This window comes from Dipteris shenzhenensis, chromosome 8 (assembly GCF_047967505.1).
Source record: "Dipteris shenzhenensis isolate YYH24624 ecotype China chromosome 8, Dip_SZ_1.0, whole genome shotgun sequence".
NCBI lineage: Eukaryota > Viridiplantae > Streptophyta > Polypodiopsida > Gleicheniales > Dipteridaceae > Dipteris > Dipteris shenzhenensis.
The window spans coordinates 36162291-36185716 of record NC_141603.1 but is presented as its reverse complement, the minus strand read 5'-3'; the positions used below and the strand labels follow the sequence as shown (position 1 = coordinate 36185716).

Below are 23426 nucleotides of genomic sequence, written 5' to 3'. Positions count from 1 at the left end.
GATACCAAGATGGAATTAAATGGTTGGAGTATTGAGGGCTAAAGGCCATATAGATCTCCCTGACAACTAGGAAGAAGCTGGAGAATCGGTAACAAAGATCATGTGGGAGATGCTATAGCATTCTCGATGAAGGAGATCGACCCTGTGCTTAACTGCAGAAGGCAAGGGTACTCTATTTGAAAGATCCATAACATGCACAATGAGGACCAGCTCACTCTGAGAAGAAAAAGACTTGCAAGTTGAGCCCAATAGGTGAAATACAAACTGAAAATAAACCTACGTTTTGTAAAGCCTACACACACATCAAGGGGAGAGACAATAGCCTGCCCATTTCGTCCAACAACCTACAAAGAAGTTTTTATCAACAACTAGCCAAACAGCTTTGATCACATTTGAAGTATTGGGGCACTGAAACAAATTTTTAAGCACTATTCACATTGCTGTTATCAGGAATACTCAGTGACAGAATATTAGATCCATCTCATGTGCCTTGGTGGACATTAGTAAAATTAATAGATACTCTCTCTCCCTCTCTTTCTCTCTCTCTCTCTCTCTCTCTCCCGCCATGGAGCTCTTCTTCATAGGTGATGTCAAACTAAAATGGACTCTTTAGTGCAAGACAGCATATTGATGCAGCCTATTGTGCTGCTGTTTTGTCCCAATACTGATTGAATGAGTTCATCAGATCTCAGGAACCGACCAGTATTAAATAGTAATCAGCTGGGCTTTCAGAACTTAGTGCCTCGATGGAATCCTTTAAAACAAGGTTTTGCACAAAACAGACATTCCATGCAGCCCAGTTGAATTAAAATTTGAGACCAAGCTTATCTTACAACAGGCCCATCAAGAAGTGCTTCAAAAAATAACATTTCAAGTGTATCTCCCCATTGCTGATGAAAGAGCCTTTACCTAGATACTTTCTCTGATCCTGAACTCAGTTTTTCCATTTGTATTGTGCATGATTCAACATTCATGGTAAACTACCCGATTATAGTGAAGGCTGATTGCTGTGTGAATATGCAGCTTTGGACTTGTACTGAAATTATAACTAGCATGAAATAGATTTCGATCAACTGCTAGCAAGTTTTCACGATTGTAAAGACCAAGCACGCTTGCAAATCAGCTAGGAGGCACAGAGTGCCGTACCACAGCTTATACCTGGAAACCAAAACTTGCATATTGAGAATACTTGGATAGCAAAATGATAAAAAACAAAGGGGGAAAGCGGGGGCGGGGGGGGTGAGCAATTAACATTTCCATCAAATGACAGACAATCTTTTGCAAATGCTGTGATTAAGCACACCCAATCTGAAAGTATCCTTATGGAGGATTTACATATGCTTTAGGCTTGGGTTTAACTTCAGCTTCATTGATACTGCGAACAAAGATAGCATCTGGTTCATGCCTGCAGCCACCACACCCAACCCCAAAAGAAAAAACGAGAAAAAAAGTGAAAAAGGATCAATTTCAATTATATGCTGGAATACAGAGAGGGAAGAATGGTGGTTTGGTGGGGGGTGCGGGGGCCGGGGCAGGTGGGGGTGGGGGTCCAGAAATGCAAGAAAATATGGAGAGAGCCCCCTTCCCCAAATGCATGGAATAACTAAAAGTTATAAGTATCCTTGCACCTATTATTCTAATTGGCAACCTTTCCATACATTCAAGCAACCTCAGCACTAGTATTAACTTGTATCTATCACACTAAATCCAATCACTTCAGGTCATGCTAGAAATATTCTCTCAGTCTTATTACCCATCATACCGTCACACCTGGAAATGATACCTGAAAATCATAGGCTCTAGCTTAGGTCTTTCAATTTATCAACAATGAATTCCACACATGCTAAAATAGTGTTTCCAACCAATTCCTGATAATCAGTAGTTGCATTGATACAAAGGCAGAATCTGGAAAATATCCTGGAGAAAATGCCAGCGGTCTACATTGAGATGCAATAAAAACATGCATGAATGGCCAATCAGTTCCAACTTTATCTATAGCTCAGATTGCTATGTTTTGGAGTTCATGGAAACTGCACTATGTTGTGTTTTCAGAGGATGAGTTTGGGCATGTTCCTGGACTCATCTAGATATATATGTTTTGCAGTTCAGTTTCCTCAGCATCTCCTCGTCTGTGATTTTGGAACTATCAAGCCTGGAAGGGAAGGTAATCTCTGGAAGAATGAAGAACCAATGGAAAAATATTGAGCCAAAGGGGAACACTGATGTAGATCAAAACATCAATTGACATGTGTGCACAAGAATTACCTCACATACACTCAGATCAGAGATTTACACAGCAGTAATGAGCATCAAGATATCTCCAAATATATAGCACCAAACTGCCGGCCAAAACCATACACAGACGCTCCCTCAAAGTCCTGTCACATGCAGCCAGAAATCAACCCCCTGGGTCTGGTGTGTAGTGGGTAAGGTCGGCCCTTTAAGTCATCCATTTGAGGCCTGGAAGGGATCCATGGATGGACAGACTAAGTCGGTCTTCTACATACACCCCAGTCGGCCTGCATAAGGAGGACAAACTGAGATCGCCTCCCCGTCTATAAATAGGGCCCATATGGGGCCTTGCCAAAACACTTGACACCAAGGAGGCGGCTGTTTTGCCCAGAGACTGAATTACAGAATGCCCCCCAAGGGACCCTTTATAGGGATGGAAAGCCCCACAGACTTGTGATCTGCTCACAGACTGGCCGACTGGCCTGTGACAGACTGGGCCAACCCAGTCTGTGGTTTTCTGCCCTACAGACCCAGATCTGGGGCCTATATAAAATTCCAAGAACTGTCCCATGCTGCCACGTTGACCGCTCTAGCCTCTGCCAGCCTGGTGCAGTCCCTCGCACTACCCGTTGGCAGCCCTTGACAGCTGCTTCTGTTGCTGTCCTGCACCAGCCCATTGGCCCTTCTCCACAGGTCCATGGTTAGCTGCATGTAGCCGTATATCAGGCCTTACTTCTAACTATGAGTGCTGCCCTAAATAAACCCTAAACAGGATCTCTGTCTGCTGTCCATGTGGCAGCCATCTTGCTGCTCACATGGCAACCTCAGCCCATCCCCATACAGGTTCATCTACTCTCATAGATGCTGAGGTGTCAACCCCCCTAGCTCTCTTCATTGGGGGCTCACAGTTGGGGCATTGACCCTAATTCTCCAACAACCACGACATCCGAAAAACTGATTGCCATGGCTGACCTTGAATTCATCTATGGCATTGGAGGCCAAGAGAGATCAGAGGAACTGGTATGCTAGGACATACACAAGATTTGCAAGCTTGGGACTACAGATGGATAGATTGCCACCATTTCATTGTAGCCTTGAGGCTCCATCTATTCTACTCATGTACACGGGTCATCGGAGAGGATTTATTGCACTTATACACGTACATGACTTAGCTTGCAAATCCTGAGCTTTTGGTAAATATCAGCTTCTATAGAGATCACTGCTTGCAGATTTCAGAGGAGGCGTTTACCGGACCAGATTCATCTCCACATGCACTGACGAGACGATTTTTGGATAGACAGGATGGGTAGAGGGCATCCCATGTCTATACTTTACGTGATATGCAGACAATTAAAACAAGGTGAGCACGTTGCATTCAGATGCCCTGTGTACTCAGATCCATGGACGGCATCACTGTCTTTTCAGGAGCGCTTTTTCCCTTACCCACTCAGAGAGTTCATGTACACCCAGATCAGCGACCGTGGGGCTATTTTTCTCCTCAAAGCCCAAAGACGCAGAGTCCACCTCATGCGAGCATAGAGGAGAGCACAGGAGAGACCGTCAAAGCCCGATGAGTGAACTCAGCAAGAGACAACAGGGGACTAGACGTAGAGAGCCAAAGTACATGACTCGATAGACTCAACCTCGAGAGTCGAGTGGACACTCACATGAGGATCGTAGGCATCTCCTCTCTACACTTTGACATGGGAACATGGACATCTATTCGTGCTGAGTAGCAACAGCGATCCATCACTGATTTTCTTCCTCGATGATGCCAACCATCACCAGATCCAAAGCCGTTGTCAGACAACCTCTTCTTGTCTACCCTCAACCGACCAGTGGAGTTGGTCCCCACCCCCAAGTTGGGCCAGGGGTTCATCACAACCTGGAGTAAGCTAAAGCTGAATGGAGGCTTGAGCTGCTAGATAGATAAGCCTAGTTGAAGCTGGGAGAGCTAGGGCTGGACTGGTGGCACACACACAAACTTTTTTTTTTTTGTTGGCACACACACAAAGCACTTTTTTTTTGTAGAACAGATTTTGCATTAAGAAAGCATTTACACTCATAGTTGTCCCAGAGTGGGACAGCTACTACTCACAACGCAAAAAAACTTCCAACTAACGTCTCCAAAGGAATGTGCATCCCACAAAGACCGAAGCAAGAAGCTCAAAAATATGGGAAGACGGTCACTAAAGAGTGCTCATACAGTCGAACGGTACGAGCACGATACAACAATCAAAGAGCCCAATATCGACACTAGGAGAAGAATTGATCATACTCCGGGATAGAAGTAGATCTTCCAAACAAGCAAAACTACTTTCCAAAGGTCGTGGATGGAAAACAAGGTCATCAATCGGAAAAAGAAATCTCATGCAAAAGGACAAGTCCCTATGTTTAGCCTAGTAACACTGCCACGTGTCCGCGTGACGATAGAAGTCACGTAAGAGGCTGAAAATCACAGACTGAAAACCAGCAAAAACTAGCAAACTAATCTATGAAAAGGAATTTATCCTACAATGGAAAACAACCCAATATCTATCATAGCCTAAGAAAGCCACAAATAGCAAATAAATTTGGAGATAACTCTCTTGCTCTCACCCTTATCCCTACACCACGCCTTCGCATGAGGTTATGGGCCTGTAGACACCTCACGGTACACAAGCTTTCAGCAAGCACTACTCACTCATGGTTGCTTGATTGCCGGATCTTACACTTGAGGATGGCTAGGTACCATGACCACACTCAAGTTACCCTAGAAAAGAAGAAAGGTATGTCACTCCACCGCATCTACATCTAGACTACGAAAGGAGGAACCTCAACCAAACACTACAAGAACGTGCAAATCCCAAAGCCTCTCACACAAAAGAAAGAGCACAATGCTAGCATGTTTCTAGAAAGCAATGTGAGAATAAGACTCCATCTATGTACATACTCATGCAAGCAGACAAAAGTAGTGGACTCCTCCCACTATGCTCTCAATATATAGATAGAAGAGAGTAACCTCTAAGCCATGTGTCATACAAGAGTCTGAATGGATAGCAACCAATCGGATGTGGAGGTGGATCATATCCTCCTACCCTATGGTCCAAACCATATATTTATATGCACACCTAAATGCAACAGAAATGTAGTTCAAAATGTACACATATGCCTAGCTGGATCTGACATGAGTGGCCAATATGTTAACCCTGGAAATGGGTTAACACCATAAGAGATGAAAGATCGTCTCCCTTGCATGAGAGCAAGTGGGGCAAGTCGAAGAAGCAATGAACTTGTAAGCCAAGAAAGACCCTGTTACGCTCACGTTGAGGCAACGTGACCTCGGAAGGGTCAATGAACATTGTCCTTTAGAGGATCAATGTTTGTATTATATTTTATTGGGCTTCAAGTAAATGGTCAAAGGAATTAATGTCAAGGTCCTTGATGAGGGCGATAGGGCACGGACTAGATGGCTCTAAGGCTATGGGTCTTCAATGCATTAAATGTGTAAATGTGCCTAGGGGCAAGTGAATTAACTGATATCCCAAGAGAGGGGTATAATGATGCATTTAAGAGGTACCCTAGAATGAGGACATGTGGCAAACTAGATCCCTCTACGGAATTGTGGGCTCTGTGGATTAAGGAAGCAGGAACTTTAACGTGGATTAGTGATTCGAACTTTTGAACACAGAGAAAAGGTTGGGTGGAACTACAGCGTGCCCTCATCTGTGTTTTCTAGCAAACAAATCTGGTTTGAAGACTTTACGAATACGTGATTTGGTATGTAATATTTGGTATCAAAGTCGTGGTTGAAGAAGGAAGCTGGAGCGACGCTTTGCTTAGAAGTGTAGATTACGTTTGAGGCTGTTACGATCGTAAAGGATCTAAGGGTGGTTGTGGTGTACAAGTGAAGTGACTCCTCCCAATCAGCGTCGAACCAAATTGTAGATCATATCCAACGATGCCCAAACGGGTCTCTACAGTTAGTCACCCGATGGTTGGTGTTACACGCTGGTTCACGTGTTGAGAGCTCCTTGACTAACTGATCGTTCGTTTCTGGTTCGTTAGCGTTGGGTGTGCATTGGGATAATGGACGTTAACGAAGACGCATGGCGAGTCAACACAACAGCACTACGGGTTCCATTGGTTAGTTGACGATCTCAGAGAGCCTTCGTATGGTGGCTCAACAAAGCAGAATCATATATTGATATCTAATTGAAGAGAGCCATGGAGGATAGCGCTCGTTCAATTTGAAGGGATACGACTGATGGCTGCAAACAACGAGATAATTCTACAAGGATTACGTACAGGGTTACGTGTAATCCTTGCGTACGGTGAGCTAGACCATGAACATAATTGAGTTTTGAGGAGCACTGCGCTTGATCGAAATGTTTGTTTCGTTGGTGTGTGAGCACGTGGAAGGGGTTGGCAGTCCCACATGTTCGTGGTCACAAAGCAAATTATAATACGTACTGGGGTGGCTTATAGGGACAAATTGATATTTCCATGCAACGTGAATGACTAGGGAGCTTTCTATGCTTTTTAAGATCAACTGTGATATATGTTCATTCATTTTGCCTTAGGATTTGAGGTTTCTGAGATTGCAAGAGTTTCCCTAGCATAGGGGAAAGCGGTTTTGGCTTGCAGTTTGGTAAATGTCTCGTAAGCTGTAATTTTGAAAGTTGGACTTTTGATTGTAGATACAGTTTAGGTGTGCTGAAGGGGAAAAAAAACTAATCGACTTAAATGAAATTGAAGAAGAAGCTTCTAGAGTGGATCCCGTAGAGTCGGGAGTCCGGCCGACCCCTCAGGTGTCGCGCCCAGCAGGCCATACACTGTCTGGTAGAATTGCATTATTGGAAGATGCTTTGCAACAGATTTTGACCCAACAATTACAATAGACCTCCCTATAGGTTACGTTTTGCCGAAGAAGCGGATGTGCGAAGACAACTGGAAGAATACCTCAAGCTGGGGCAAATTCAGCCCAGTTTCTCACCTTTTGTTTCGCCACTGATATGGAAGAAAAAGAAAGACAATATTTTCTGCCTCTGTATAGATTACAGAGCATTGAATAATTTCACTCTTAAGCACAGGTTTGTTGATGACACGGCACTGACAGTCAGAGGAGATGCATATAGTCTTACTACTGCTGCGGATTCAATTGACAAGTTCTGCCTAGCCTCAGGGGGACTTGTCAATTGGAACAAATCAAAAGGCATCTGGACTGGTGCTCAGCAGGATACCCAGCATGGGGAGGAGACAGAGGCTTTGTATGGATACCCAGAGGTACCTCCACAAGATATCTAGGCTTCCAGGTTGGCATTGAGGTGTCCCCGATGTAACTGTTTGCCCCAGTTCTTGAGAGTATCCGAAGAAAGCTAGCCTACTGAAGTACGGCTAGACTTTCTTTGGCCGGAAGAGCGCTGGTACTCAACCAGGTTCTACTAGCGACTATGTGGTACGTTGCGTCATGTTGGTGCTTTCATGCTGACTCCATCCGTCAGGTGAGGAGATTGCTTCGGAACATTCTATGGAGTGGTGGTGATGGTTCTGAGGACACTAGGGCCAGAGTTTCATGGGATACTATCACTTTACCCTTCTCGCAGGGAGGACTTGGGGTTCTTGATCCGGAGATGTAGAGCAGAGCCCTTTTAGTCAAACTTCTTGTTAGAGGTTTGACTCCAGGAGATCAGCCCTGGAAGCAATTCCTACTGCATGGGATTCACCAATGCACCCCCAGAGCAGCAGGTCAGTGGACAGGTAGAGTCAATTGGATCTTCCTGACGGACCAGCATTCTCAGCCTTCCTCACCACTTGTGAAAAGGCTTATTCAGATATGGGATCATTTTCGGCAACACCTCATCAGAGCAGTTCCCTCCTCCAGAGAGAAAATTGCCAAACAACCACTTTACTATAACCCCCTGGTTCGGTACCAGGGATCTTCCCCTAGTCCAGAACTTAGGACTCCCTTGGCCAGATGGCATGCTCAGGGGGTTGTGACAGTCGGAGATTGGTTCAGGGGAGGTGTGGAGATGTCAGAGGAGGTGATCAGAGATAGACATGGGCCACTTGGACAGATTGCTGCCACCAGATTACTGATCATGAGAGCTATTCCTCAAGAGTGGAGGAATATACTTACAGATCAAGCCTATGTTCATCCCATCTCTACTTGGTCATGTTGTTTTAGTGAGGCTAGGCTATGCATTGGAGTTCGTTTAGGACCGGCACCATTTATTTATTTTGAGACGGACTCCTCTCACAGATTGTATCCCACTCAACTCTTGGATCGACAGGAGCCCCTTTGGCAGAGAGTCAGGGTCATTGGTTGCCTGGGTAAGGAATGGGCCACAGATCCTTCCAGGCTAACCATTGCAGAGGATACTAGATGGAGACTTTGGATTTTTCAGGGTCGACCTCTTGCGGAGCTTGACTGGGACCCAGGTGAGAAGGCATGGCTTGCTCCGGTGGCAGGCGTTCGTCCTCTTTCATTTTTCCAATACTCGACGAGGGCAGGTTACACGCTTCAGCAGAGAGACTCTCATCACCTACCATCTACTTCCCAGCATTGGCACGCACAGGGACTTACTGCAGAGCTCTTGCAGAGCTACTAGATCCACTTTTGGGGTATCAGTAGAGCCAAGAAATTCTCCTACTTTCTTTGGCTCACTATACATAGGGGCATACCTGTGGGTACTTGGCTTCAGCAGATGGGTAGACCCTCCTTGTGTATGCGTTGTCAGCTTGCAGAGAAATCTAGCAAGCATTGTTTATGGAGTTGCACCAGCTCTAGAGTGGTATGGACAGGTATCTTCATGTTGTTCTCATATGTTACATCTAAGTCCTTTCTGATGACTTGGGGCGCTGCCCTTTGGGAGAGAGGATCTGGAGCCTTTACTCTCTTTGAGTCACAGCCAGGAGACCACAGTTTCTTCATGCAGCGTCGCCAGAGACAGGGTCCCACAGAGGCCAGCATCATGGAGTCCCAGGATTTACTTTTGATACCGGTACCAGCTCAGGATTCCATGCCTACTTCAGCTGCAGGGTCAGCCTGGGAGATGATTTCCACCATTACCCTATGGCGGATATGATGTTCGTAATGTTCTTTTGTCCTTGGGGGCCATTTATGCACGGAGGCTGACACTCTCGCTTCCATTTGGGCGGAGATTATCTTCACTCTCAAGAGTCAGTGGGAGCGGTGTACAGGCATCTCTTTGGCAGCTTGTGGGAGACTTATATCCTTCATGAGGACATGGGACTGCTCATTATTTTTTCATTTGACCCCTTTTGGGATGTCGTGGCATTTTAGACCACCTCCATGGCTTTTTTGCCACATTGTTGAGGCTAGGGATAGAGTACTTTCTCTCCCACCTGTTGTATGATTTGTTTTGAATGGAATATATCACTCTTTTTTATTCAAGCACACGTATCCGATGGCTCGCATCGATGATTTGCTTGATGCATTACATAGGGCCATAATTTTCAGTAAGATAGATCTTAAATGTAGCTACCATCAAATCCGTATTAGAGCCGAGGATGTGCATAAAACCGCTTTTAGAAGCAAGTTTGGACATTATGAGTTTTTGGGTAATGCTGTTTGGACTTACCAATGCTCTCACTACATTCGCCATGCTAATGAACGATCTACTACGATCGTATATGAGAAGTTTGTAGTACATTTTATTGACGAACTTATTTTCAGCAAAAGTATTGCTGAGCATCATGAACACTTAAGAATAGTATTCAGTACTTTGAAGAAAGCCAATCTGTATGTAAATAAAAAGAAAATTGTACTGTGTATGGTAAGACTTAAATATTTAGGATTCATTGTTACTCTTGAGGGGGTGGAAATGGATCCAAAGAAAGTGGTTACGATACTGACTTGGCCTATCCCTCAGAGCTTGATCGCTTTGCGATCATTCTTGGGATTTGTCCAATTTTATCGAAGGCATATGAAGGGATATTCCGAGATAGTATCACCATTGACTAATTTGAACTCAGATAAAGTACCTTTTATATGGGTACAGAATCAACAAGAAAGTTTTAACACGGTAAAACAAGTTGTGGTCTCAAGACCGGTGTTAAAAATAGTTAATCCCCAGAAACCGTTTTTCATTGAAACTGATGCAAGTGGCATTGCAGTGGGAGCAATTCTCCTCCAAGAGGGAAGACCAGTAGCCTTTCAAAGCAAGAAGCTTTCTCCCTCTCAATCAAATTGGCCAACTCATGAATTGGACTTATATGCTGTTGTTCATGCTTTGAAAACATGGAGACATTATTTATATGGATCAGAGTTTTATTTTGATGTTAATGTTGATGTTGACCATGATACACTGAAACATTTTTGTAAACATCTCGACTTGAGAGGCCGCCAAGCTAGGTAGACAGAACTCATGCAGGAGTTTAACTTAACGATTCGATACTGAAGAGGAAAGGATAATAAAGTTGCTAGTGCGTTGTCACGCATTATACATAATATGAGTTTCACAATATTAGAGAGTGCTCTAATAGCCGAGCTTAGAGAAACTCGAAAGATGGACGAGTTTGTCTAGAGCCTTTGACCTAAGGCTCAAGTACTTGAACCCGGGAAAAAGGATGACTAGGCATCCAGAAAAGGCCAAACTTATGCAAGATATACCATAAGAGATGGTATGCTGAAAAGAAATGGCAAGGTAGTAGTACCTAATCAGAATGATCTCATGCAAAGAGTCATTCAACAGTGTCACGATATCCCATGTGCACGACATCCAGGAGTCGAGAAGACGTATGATCTCGTGAAATGAGATTTCTTTTGGCCAAAAATAAAAAAACATATTCATGAATATGTGACGTTTTTCATGTCAAGTAAGGCAGAACGAGTGAAACCACCCGAACTTTTACAACCCTTGGAAATACCACTAGGTAGGTAGGAGAGCATTTCCATGGACTTTATTGTAGGTCTGCCTACGACACAAGATGGATATGATTCTATCCTTGTGGTAGTTGATCATCTTACCAAGATGGCTCACTTCATTCCAACTAAAGAGTCTGTAGTGCTCCGCAAGTGGCGGATTTCTTTATTAAATATATATTTCCAAATCCATAGTGTCAGACAAGAATGTTAAATTTACTAGTCATTTTTGGACTGCAATGTTTGAGACACTAAGGACTAAGTTGGGAATGAGTAGTGGGAATCATCCAGAAACAGATGGTCAGACGAAAATAGTTAACCAAACTTTAGAGGATATGATTAGAGCATATGTTTCATTGAGGCAACATACATGGGACAAGTGGTTGTCACTGTTAGAATTTGCCTACAATGATAGAAAGCATTCCTCTACAGGGTTTTTCCGTTTGAACTGAACTATGGTTATAGACTAGCAAATCCAACTATCATTAATCGAGGGTGTTGTTTTGTTTCAAGAGATAGAGGATAATGCAACGCGCAAACCAACAAGAATCCTAGACCGAGGAACAATGCAAGTACGCAATCGGAAGATACCCACGGTATTGGTTGCATGGTATGGTTTACCTCTATCTGAGGCTACTTGGGAATCCGTGTATCAAATGCAGAGAGCATTCCCAAATTTTATCATCGAGGACGCTGATGCCTGAAGAGAGAAGGAATGTTACGCTCAAGTTGAGATAACATGACCTCGGAAGGGTCAGTGAACATTTTCCTTTAGAGGATCAACGTTTGTATTATATTTTATTGGTAAATGGTCAAAGGAATTAATGTCAAGGTCCTTGATAAGGGTGATAGGGCACGAACTAGATGGGTCTAAGGCTATGGGTCTTAAATGCATTAAATGTGTAAATGTGCCTAGGGGCAAGTGAATTAACTGATATCCCAAGACAAGGGTATAATGAAGCATTTAAGAGGTACCCTAGAATGAGGACATGTGGCAAACTAGATCCCTCTAGGGAATTGTGGGCTCTGTGAATGAAGAAAGCAGGAACTTAAACGTGGATTAGTGATTCGAGCTTATGAACACAAAGAAAAGGCTGAGTGGAACTACAACGTGCCCTCACCCATGATTTCTAGCAAACAGATCTGGTTTGAAGACTTTACGAATACGTGATTTGGTATGTAATAGATCCCACCAGTAAAGCGCCAACCAAAGAGCGCCATAGGAATACTCTTTGCTTGAGAGGGAGTTTGCTGCTCCAAATGTACAGAAGAGAAGTTCTCCACCAAGAAAGAGACTTAATCAAGTGCCAAAAATGATTGCCATAATCATGAATCCAAGGCTGTGGAAGCAAGAAGTGATATGCCTTCTTGGCAAAAAGATCCGCAAATGAAAAGGAGTGACCTGGAGTCTCATGATCAAACTGCCGATCCAACAAGGGGAGAATAGAAAATAGACGAGGGACAGGCTGATAGGAGGACAATTCCATGCCAAGCTTGGTGCTGGAGGTGAGAAGGTTCTTTAGCCTAGAGGGCTCGGAGAATAGTTGGTGAAGAGAACCAGCTCTCATAAGAATTTTCAAGAAAAAGGCAAAATGGAGAGAAGGTGGAGGTGAGGAAGAAGATGATGATGTGGCAAAATAGGAGGCTAAGGAGCTTTCTAGAACCTACAGCTCTCACACCACATGTTGGGAAGTTGTGGGAGGGAAGAGATGCATCATAACAAGAGTTGAGAACACAAGAGAAGACCAAAATGTGTGTTCTATTGATTGTGAGAGAGAAGCCTCCCATTTATAGAGTAAGAGAGAGGGTGTCCTAGATCATAGGCACCTCTCCTACATCTAAGGCAATCAGCCCTACATCATAGGAACTTACTAAACTTTGGCACCTACTCAAGAGGGCGCCTTGTATGGCATCACCACCTGTGTCATGATCCTAGACACCTCATAGCACTAAGCATGCTATACTACACACACACAAACATGTGACTGCTAGATGCACATGTGCACCTCAGAGCAAGCCCTTGATCACAAATATCCCAACAACACTTTCTCTACTATGCATGAAACCATGAGTAAGAGCTGATCACGCATCTACTGGGAAGACTTTGAATGAGTAGGAGCCCACCTCAGCTAGCGAGACGAAAACGAATGTGTCGGCGCCCCAGGACAATCAAGCAATAGGAGCTCATGCGCAATCAACTGCTCGAGGAGCATGCCAAGCTACGGGTGAGGGTGAACCACATGGTGCAAGAAAATCAATAATGGCCTTCCTAGGTGATAAACTCCTCAATGATTCACTAATGTGGCTGCGTACTCATGCCTTAGTAGTTTCCTTCCTGCAATCAGATCCCCAATTGCCTTTATTGAGACTTGGATCAGAACAAATTGGGTAACGAAGGGCATGAATGTGTTGAATGTGAAGAAAGGTTTCTTTGTCTTCATCTTTGAAAAGCTTGAGATGGCAGCAAGAGCTCTATAGCATGGTCAGTGGACCATTAGAAATCAGCCTTTATACTTGGAATGGTGGTCCAAGGATTTTTCTTCAGATGCCCCTAGATCCACTAGGATTCCAATCTGAGTAGAGCTACCTAACCTTCCTCTTTATCTTTGCAATCAATTACCTTTATTATAATGTGGTCTAGGAGAAGTCCTTGGGGTGGAACAGGAGAATTATATATTGCAGAGGAAATGCCTAAGACCCTCATAATTCTAAATAGAAATGGTAGTACCTTTAGGGAGCAACCTCTGGTTTACAAGAATTTGCCCAATTATTGCTTCTTGTGTGGACTTTCTAAACATGTGGTGAAAATTTGTCCTTAGCCCAAAAAGGCTGCCCCTACTATTCAAAAGCAGGTTGTTTCTATGGAGAAATGGGTTCCCAAGACTCCTTCAGTGCCCTTGAGTACTCAGTAGGAGGGACAAACTTCTAAGAGCAGTGTAGAAAGGAAAGAAAATTGTGCTGGCCCTTGCAGTAAATAAAAATCCTTTTGAACATCTCAAAGATAAAGGGAATGACATGGAAGTCAATATGATGTTAATAGAGAAGATGCCATGGATGGGGAAGATATCAGTGAAGAGGATTCAGAAGAAGAGCAAGTCAAGGGCACCCCGAGAAGCCAAGGAGACAACAGACAAGGTAAAGCTTTCACTATTGTCCAGCATAAAGGAAGGCAATCTAAAGCTACCACTACTAACTGAATAGCCCCAACCCCACAGCTAAGAAAGGGCAGAAAAAGAATTGTCAGATAAATCAGTCTCCTTCTTGACTCCTAATGTTAGAGGGTTGACGGACCCTAGAAGAGGAGAAGAGATATCTCATTGGTTGAGGGCTAACTCTCTCTCCCCTACTTTTCTAGCATTACAAGGATAAAGCATTTAAGAAGCACCCCTCTGTTTTGCCCATCTATGACCACTTGGGTGACTCCTCCATTATAATGAGAGAGGACTCCAATAGTAGTCCCTCCCTTCCCTTCCACATGGAAGTATTATAACAGACTCTTCTTTTGTCTACAGTTTTTAACCTACTCTGTAAGTTGGCTCCACAAGCCTTGCAAGACCTTAAGGGAATAAATTTGCAGCAATCTCTATGTATGCTCCTAATTCAGCAGCAAAAAGAAAGGTTTTATGGGAATCCCTTTTGTGTGCAGATGGCAATTGTTTTGCTATGGGGGATTTCAATATGGTAGAGGGGAAGAGGGATAGATTGTTGGAAAAGGGCACTGTTATCAGAGGAGCTGAACTGGATGCCTGGGAGGAACTCAAAGAGCACTGGCAGATGGTGGATGCATGTGCAGATGGGGATCTCACTTGGTGCAACAGTCAATTGGGTGAGTACAGGAGAGAAGCCAAATTAGACAGATTTTATCTTTCCTAGGGTCTTAGGAATAATCTCAACTCTTTAAGGACTAAGACTTTCTCCTCCCTAACTATGTCAGACCACAAGCATGTCTTTCTATGCTGTGATTTTGGATCTGGACACAGAGGAACCTCTTGGTTTAAAGCAGACCCAAAACTGTTTGATTTGAAGAGTGTTCAATCCATGATAAAGACAACTTGGGAGAATGTTTTTGTTGAGGGCAGTTCTATTGCAGATGCTTGGGCTGTTGCAGTTGAGAATACTCAAAAAATTCTCAAGGTAGCTAGAAAGAATAGAGCCAAAGTAAGTGCTCAAAGAATGGACATGATTCAGAGCAGGATTGAGAGATTAGAGCAGCAGTCTAGATTAGGAGATTTAGATACTCAAATGGATTTGTTAACTGCCAAAAAAGAGCTCAAAAAACAAGAACAAATTAGATTGAATGACACCAAGGTCTACTTCAGAGATTGGTGGGCAAGTAAGATTGATAGACCTACCAAGGAAACCTTCAAGCTTATCAGAAGAAAAAGAGTCAAGGAGGACATCCCTCTTTTAAAAAGGGCTGATGGCACTTTGGTTACATCCACAGAGCAGAATATTAAGCTGATACAAAGTCAATTCCAGGCACTACTCTCTTCTGCAGTAATCACAGATAAAGAGGTATAGAGAGCCAAAGAGTTGTATCAAGTTGTTAGAGACAAAGCAGTAGAGAGATTTGACCAGGTCTATTTAGAGAAGCCTTTCACCACTGATGAGTTGAAGGAAGCAGTCACAGTGATGACAGATGGAAAAACACGAGGAGATGATGGTCTGCCCATTGAATTCTATAAGATATTTTGGGACCTAGTAGGACCTTAACTTGCTGTTGTTGTGGTAAGAAAGTACAGCCAAGGGTGCTGTCCCCTCTTATGTTCATGAAAGAATCATCAAGCTCATCCCCAAGGAAGGCTCCAAAGATGAGCTTAGGAACTGGAGACCTCTCACAATGCTTAGCTGCAGTTACAAGATATTTGCTAAGGCTCTAGCTCTCAGGATTCTAAGAAAGATGAAGGACTGAATCCTTCAAGAACAGAAAGGCTTTATAAAGGGACGCCACCTTTTGGAGGCAATTATAAATATTTGGGAGGGGTGTGAGTATGCCAAGGAGACTAAACAAGATATATGCTTCCTAAAGATAGACTTTGATAAAGCCTATGACAGGCTGGAATGGGACTTTCTCTTACAATCTTTGCAAGATGTGGGTCTTTTATTTCTTATGTTAAGCTATTACTCGCTAATGCTTCAGCCAAGATATGTGTCAATGGAGACATGAGTGCCCCTTTTCTTTTAAAGAGGTCAATTAAGCAAAGTTGCCCTCTTGGGTGGCTTCTCAGGAGTCAGATTCAAGAAGGTAACCTTAGAGGGATTAAACTCATGTCAGGCAAGCAATTAGTGTGTAAGCAAGTTGCTGATGGCACTACCCTTACCCCCAGGAATACTGAGCAAGATGTTAGCTACATAATGGGCTGTCTAAACATCTTCTATAAAGCATCTTGCTCTAGAATTAATCATACAAAAACAAGGTATGCCACTCTCAATGGGAAGGAGCAGTTATATTTTCAGAATCTGGGATGTCACAAATCAAAAAGAGTACAGTTCTTAGGCTCTTAGGGATTCCAATGGCTTTTGACATATCCCTGAAGCAAAGGTGGAATTGGTTTATGGACAAGTTTCAAAAGAGGATTGACAAGTGGAGGGGATTTCAAGCCAATCTGGCAGGAAGGAGACTGGTTCTCAATCATTGCATCTATCCCATCTCTATTTTTTATATTTCTTGTTGGACAACATCCAAGCCTGGTCTAGATAGATTTATTAGAGTTTGCAGGTCTTTTCTATAAGGAGGTAGATCAAAAATCTCTAAAGTAAGATGGTCTTATTGTACTAAGATTATAAAAGGAGGGATAGGAGTCACAGATATTGCTATGGCAACCAGAAAGCTATCTACAACTTGGGTCATTAAAGCTATTCTAAATCCAGAGTGTGACTCGGCTCAACTTTTACTGAGAAACATGAAACAAATTAGGCAGATAGGGCCCCCAAATGGAAGAACTATCCCTTAATATTTGCTGTTTGTAATCTTGAGTCCTGTAAGGCTAAGGGTAGTGTCATGTGCACGGATTGTGCACGGATTGTATCTAACGTGTGCTTAGGCGCACAGGACTAGCTTTGATAGCTTGGGGAGGCTAGTGGCTAGGCAAGCGATTCTCAAGTTGGGTTGCAAGGGCAATAGACGAGTTAGGGTTCCAGCTATTTTTAGCAGTACTAGGCCAGTGAAGATAAGGGACCCAAGGGTTCAATTTTCATTCACACAAGTCAAAGTAGGTCTAGCTCTTCCTTGCTGGTATGGATCATGAATCGTGTTGCAGACGCACACTTGTTTCTAGCGTAGCCCAGACTTCCAGCGCAATCCTGAGGCCTTATGGACACCTTCTGGTGGTATGGGACACCAGGAGGTTGTGAACTGGTTGAATGTAGATTTTCATGCATGTGGCTCAGGGAGGGATGCTCGGATTCTACGGGTCCTAGACCCGTGAGCATCATGGTCGCGTGGTGACCCTACCTGTGCCTCTCTTTGTGGTTCAATGATCGTTGGTTTGTGCTTATGTGCAAGTCCGGATATCCGAGAGCGATCGTGGTCGTGTCAGGTAGTTCACTATGGCAATCTATTTGGAGACCTTTTGAGGAGGTAAAAGCGTTTTTTCAGTTTTCTGGTAAAGGAGCCTTTATGGCTAATGACTCCATTTGGGTCTTAGCTATCTTTAGAAATTCCCAACTCACTGATGAACAGTTTGCTCTAGCTAGTACTCTGTTCAAGAAAGGATTGCAGACCTGGGGCCAACTCTTGAAAAAGAGATCAGTTCAGATGGAAGACCTGGGAGGAGATTAGGAAAGAATTTGCTTTATCTATCTTAAGCAGGATGGAATTATCGCAGGGAGATATCAGATGGAAAGGGGGCTCTGTGTTAATTTTTCACAAGAAGTTCAGCTGGATAGGAAGCTCTTCAATCCTTCCTATACCCACTGCAGCTGCTGACATGGAGAATCTCTTTAGAACCCTGAACTCTAGATGGTCTTTGCCGGACAACAGGGATAAATGGTATGAAAGGTTTGACAAATTATGGATCAAGCAGGTCCCTGAGAAGTCCTGCCTAACTTGGCTCATTCTTCAAAAAGCCGTGTGGACCTATGTCAGAGGACTCAGAATAGGGAAGGAAGATGGGACCGATGTCATTCTTCAGAAAGTTGTGTGGACCAATGTTATAGGACTCAAAATAGGTAAGAAAGATGGGAAATGTAGAAGGTGTCCTGGTGTTCGTGAGGATATTTTTCACTTATTTGTTGCCTGCCCTCATGGTCAGATTGAATGTGGTGAGCCAATCAGCTAGAAGGCTATATTACTAGGGGATGCACTCAAAACCAAGCAAGAGCTTTGGTTCCAAATAAGGGCACATGCTTTATGGTTTATCTGGATGTCTTCAGTTTAATGATATTGAAATGTGTACTGATGCCTTGTTTGCTGCTATGGTGGGACAGGAAAAAAGAAGGATGGAATTTCATATAGATGCCTATAATCTTGAACATAAAAGGTTGAGTGCAGACCTGGCAGAGCATAAGAGCAGATGTACCTTAGTAGAAGAACATGGCAAGCTGCCCCAATATCTTCACAGGAAGCCTCCATCCCATGTTGAGGCTCAGCACTTAGCTGTCCAAAGCAAAGTGGCTGCTGGTCCTTCCACTCAGCCCCCCTCTACAAATTATATTTTTCACACTTCTGAGAGATGCCACGTGTATGAGAGATCTCTTGGACTCTTTACAGGGTGTTCCTTCTGCTGCTGCTGTCAAACAGAGTACAGAATACAATGAAGAGGCTGCTGGCTTTCTTTTCAGGTCCCCTCCTGTATCTACAGAAGGACCTGGAGTACTTCTCTCTTTTTTTGTCTGCATGCAGATAGTTTTTGTAAGGATGATGGACTAGATGAACTCCTATGGATAAACTCTGATGATGTACAAAGTTTTTCAAGTTTAATATAACTACTCTCTTTTTTCTCAAAAAATATATATGATTTGGACTGCTCATATCCCACTTTGATCATCATGAACAAGCTAGCTATCCTCATCATCACAAGCTAACTTCCCAATCTCCTCGGAGGTTCTACTCTCTTGTTCCAAGGAGACACCTTTTGAGAACTGCTAGCATGTCCATAGGAAAATCCGCTCTACCAAGAAACCTACGTACTTGTTCTAGGTGTTGTTCAGTAGGAAGTAGCCGAAGGTTTCGAGACGTAATTGACAAGCTGCAATAATATCAGCTGCGATAGCTCCATAGGAAGGAGCTAAAAGTAACAATAACAAATGCAATTGCTATAAGACAAGCTGAAATTTGTTTGTGTTGCTTCATAACAAACTAACAATTTTATGGGAATATGGTGATGATTGTCGAAAGCTAACGAAATGGGACACAAGATAATCATCGCAATAAGGTGACGATATATGCAACTAGACAAATTTCCGCATCACAATTTGCAAAATGATGGAAATTTTCAGCAAGAGATTTGCAACAAGATGGTGACTTGCGGTATGGTGACGATAGGAATCTACAAGAGCATGACTCTCCAAACATACGATTTAGATTCCCATGGTCTAAACACTCACTACCTTTTCAAAAGAGCTTTTTCTTCATGTAAGCTATTAGAATTAATGCTCACCTTTAATATGTTGTTCGGTCTCAATGTCAAGCCAACCAATAGGACAACTTATGGGATAAGTCAATAAAATAATTGACCTGCCATGTGTAGCTTGTTTTTTATCTTGAGTGAAGCAAACAGTAGAAGATGTTGCACATTAATTCCCTTCCTTCTTTTGCCCCCCCCCCCCCCCCCCCCCCCCAAAAGTCTTATCTTTCCCAAATTTCTCTTAGATTTTGGCAATGGCTCCAGCATCTAATCACAATTTTTGTGAAGTTGAGGTAGCTGCAGGCAATTTCAACAAAAAGAAACAAACAAAGAAATTAAGTGTCTGCAAGACACCCTTCCAGTGTCACCCCCCCCCCCCCACAAGAGTGGGTCCGTACAATTTGAAGAAAACCTAAATGCATGTTAAATTCACGTGTATAAATTTCAAGGTCAATCTTGCTGGTTTGGGAAGATTTTGGCTGGCATACGAATTGTCGAAATTTGCAAAACTTTGCAACATGTATGTGAAATAATGCCATGAAATGCAAATGCCCTAGAGCATGCATGTATCACAGATTAGGAGAACCAAGTTACCAAAAACATATAGATACACTAATTAAAAACATTAGTGAGTTATTCCCCATGTTGGTTTTTCCCCATAACGCTGATGCTTACTGCCTACCCTACCATCAAGAATTGCAGTGAGCTTTTGGTCTTGATACGTGACGGTCAAGATGATGTTGGTCTCATCACTTTCAAATTCCTAGTCACAATGGTCTCCTTCATATCCTTTGTCTTAACTAGCTTCCCAACCTTGAACTGGGCCTCCGATTGTGTGGGCATAGCTTCCAACATTGTAGACTTCCTCCTACTATTTGTTTGGTCTTCTTAAGCTTGCAGCTCTCCTTCCATGATGCCTCATGCCAAGTCCATCATTATCACACGACGCTGCATTTTCATCCTCAACTCTGATAGATTGGCATTTGACTTCTAGACATCCTCTTTTGAATTTTTAACATCCCCATTCATCACTAGAATTTAATCTCTGCTTCTAGCACAACACAATTCTCAGTTTGCCACATGCTTTATCTGACTTACTGTCTTTGTGTAGGAGGGGCATTTATGTGCTATAGCTATTAAACTACCAGTGCAAGTTGTGACCATGCAATTCAACTTTGGCAAGTTTTCATGGCATCAACATGTTAACCCTGCATTTCAGGCATCCCATGATCTTCCAGTGCGTTCTGCTCTGCATCAAATGTTTCCGACATACTATGCATTACATGACGACATCTTTGAGACAAGATAGGCCCTCCACAACTCCCACAAACAGTGAAAAGCCTTTGTCCCTACAATCTTCTTTAGTGCATCTTTCAGAGTGGGAGAAAGTAAGATGTGGGGCGTGTGGGGCGTTTGGGGGGGGGTATTATGTAAAAGAAGTTTAATTGTGTATTCGGCTTTCTAAAACAATCATGAAGCCGAAACAAGAGACATACGAAAGTACTTGATAATTTGGAGAGATTTTTTAGGACAGACACCTCATCCTTTACAACACATGCATTCAATGACTTTTGAAGCAACAAAAATAAACATTGATACCTGAAACTAGCAATTCGAAAGTTGAAAGAAAATAGATCTTACTGTTTTTGGCCCTCTTCAAAAGTGTAGCTGGATGCAACAGCCAATAACCGACCATCTCTACTGAATGAAAGTGCTGCAATACTCGATGGATACCTTGAATACTACACCCACAAGCGAAGTTATTGAAATAAGCTAATATTTTACAATCAATTACTGTTACAAAATTTGTTCAAACAAACCAGAATGTCATATTCCAAACATCATCAGTCGTGTGTAATAATTTCCAATTCAATTGTAGGCTGTAGCCCTGCACTTGCAAAATAGATTGAGAGGCTTCAAAATCCATGAGGCACTCTGCAGCACCTGATAAAGACGTTTCTTATTGTTCCCATCCCATACATTGACATATCCATCACAACCTCCAGTAGCAAATGTACCATATCTGCAACTCACACGTCAATTCATCACAGGTCATGCGTACTTGATAATCAAACATTTATTAGTCATCAATCAAGTCATTACAAAAGATGATAACAAATGCAGGGAGGGGAGAATGGTTTAAAAAATGGGAAAGAAAGAAGAGGGTGGAGCTCACATTGGATGAAATGCTATGGCATTCACTGGGAACACTGTATCTTTGCCGCCCTCAGTCCTGCGATGGCATTTGAATGCATACCTACAAAATAACAAAAGTTGTATAATCTCTCTCACAGACATGATCCTTGGGTGTGTGCCCATTTAGCGGCCCCATCCCTTAGCTTCCATTGTATCTGGTTTTTCAGTCTAATAGACCCTCCGGTCTTTCATAGGTGTTAATAAACCTCCCCCTCCCCCCCCCCCCTCTCTTTCTCTCTCTCTCTGGCATCAGCCTTGGTAGGCGTGCCCATTTTAGTGGCCCCCACCTTAGGTCTCGTTGTATCTGGTTTCTTTTCAGTCTCATAGACCCTTGGTCTTTCATAGACATTAATAAACTCTCTCTCTCTCTCTCTCTCTCTCTCTCTCTCCCATCCCCTCGCTACAAGCTTGATGCACCAAACTATTGGAAAATGAACGGTCACCTACCCACTTGTGAGCCCCCAAATAAGGTGTGCATCGGGGGGGGTGGACCAAAGAGAGAAGAAAAGAATGGGGCTGCCACCTGGGAAGCACATGGGCTGCCATGTGGGCAACAAGCCAAAGAAAGAACCTGGCAGATGGAAGCCACCATGGAGGACAACAGGGGCTTGGAAAGGCCACATAGCTGTCTGCAATCGGCTGACGCAGATCTGCGCAGGAGAGCCAGGCTGGAACAGAGGCAATGAGCTGGCAAGTGACATCAGCAGGGTACGGTGCTAAATGGAGCAGTGCCACATGGCAAAACTGGCCTGCGACATGCATTGGAATTGGCGCAATGAAGGCAGGGACAGCAGCGGACATGCCGGTTTAGACAGGCTGGTTGAGATGGGTATAGCCAGCCAACCAGGCCTACTTATAGGCTGGGTACAAGGCTGGGCTATACATGTAAGTGTGGGCCAAAGACCCTAGTTTTGAGAGCCCCTAAGGGGCAGTTATCTGGCAGACAGGTCAGCCAGCAAGGGGGTCAGTTCAGCCCCCTGCTGGGTCAGTTTTTTGGGCAGGCCCTTGTGGCCTCATTTGACATCTTCTAGAGCAGCCCTCAGAGAGCAGACAGGAGCAGCATTAAGGCAAGCCTTTGGACTATCCAAAGGAGGTGAACATGACCCTGAAGGAGCTGCAGACTGAGCTTGAGTGGCAACCCACCTAGGCTAAGGTTCTGGACAGCAAGGTGGAAAGATCCTTTCAACAGAGAATCTACATACGCCCAGTGGAGCATGAAACCTTAATTACAGCAAACTCCATTTTTCACTCACTGCAAACATTTCTCAGAAACTCTCTCTCTCTCTCTCTCACTCTCACAGCACTAGGGCCCAGGACAAGTTGTCGGGCTGGCCCCCCCACAAGGTTTTTATTCATGAACAAATAATCTGAGTACAAAGTTCTGCGTAGAGCTGACTCTTCAAAAATTCAAAACGTGAATCCATTTTAACAAAGAGCTCAAAGCTCATTCATTTGGCAACATGCCACCTGTCAAAATTACTACTAAACTATAGTTACATGCCACAAAGGGCAAAACTCTAGGGTCTTCGTAGCCCCTTGGTCAAATGGACACCTTCTAGCTGAGT

At 43.5% G+C, this 23426-nt stretch overlaps 1 protein-coding gene across 3 annotated transcripts in view; it reads right to left on the bottom strand.

Moving 5' to 3' along the window:
- Positions 1-411: 411 nt before the first annotated feature.
- Positions 412-23426, bottom strand: part of LOC147899443 (mitotic checkpoint protein BUB3.2-like) — a 57360-nt gene continuing 34345 nt past the window's right edge. Inside the window, exons 6-10 of one of the 3 annotated variants that reach the window (XM_087378535.1) lie at positions 21842-21922; positions 21610-21688; positions 21307-21407; positions 1304-1405; positions 412-1158 (exon numbers count right to left, since the gene is read on the bottom strand). In XM_087378535.1, the coding sequence (XP_087234661.1) occupies positions 1321-1405; positions 21307-21407; positions 21610-21688; positions 21842-21922 (346 nt within the window). In that variant the 3' untranslated portion in view covers positions 412-1158; positions 1304-1320. The other 2 variants (XM_087378536.1, XM_087378534.1) reach the window with 2 other exon arrangements.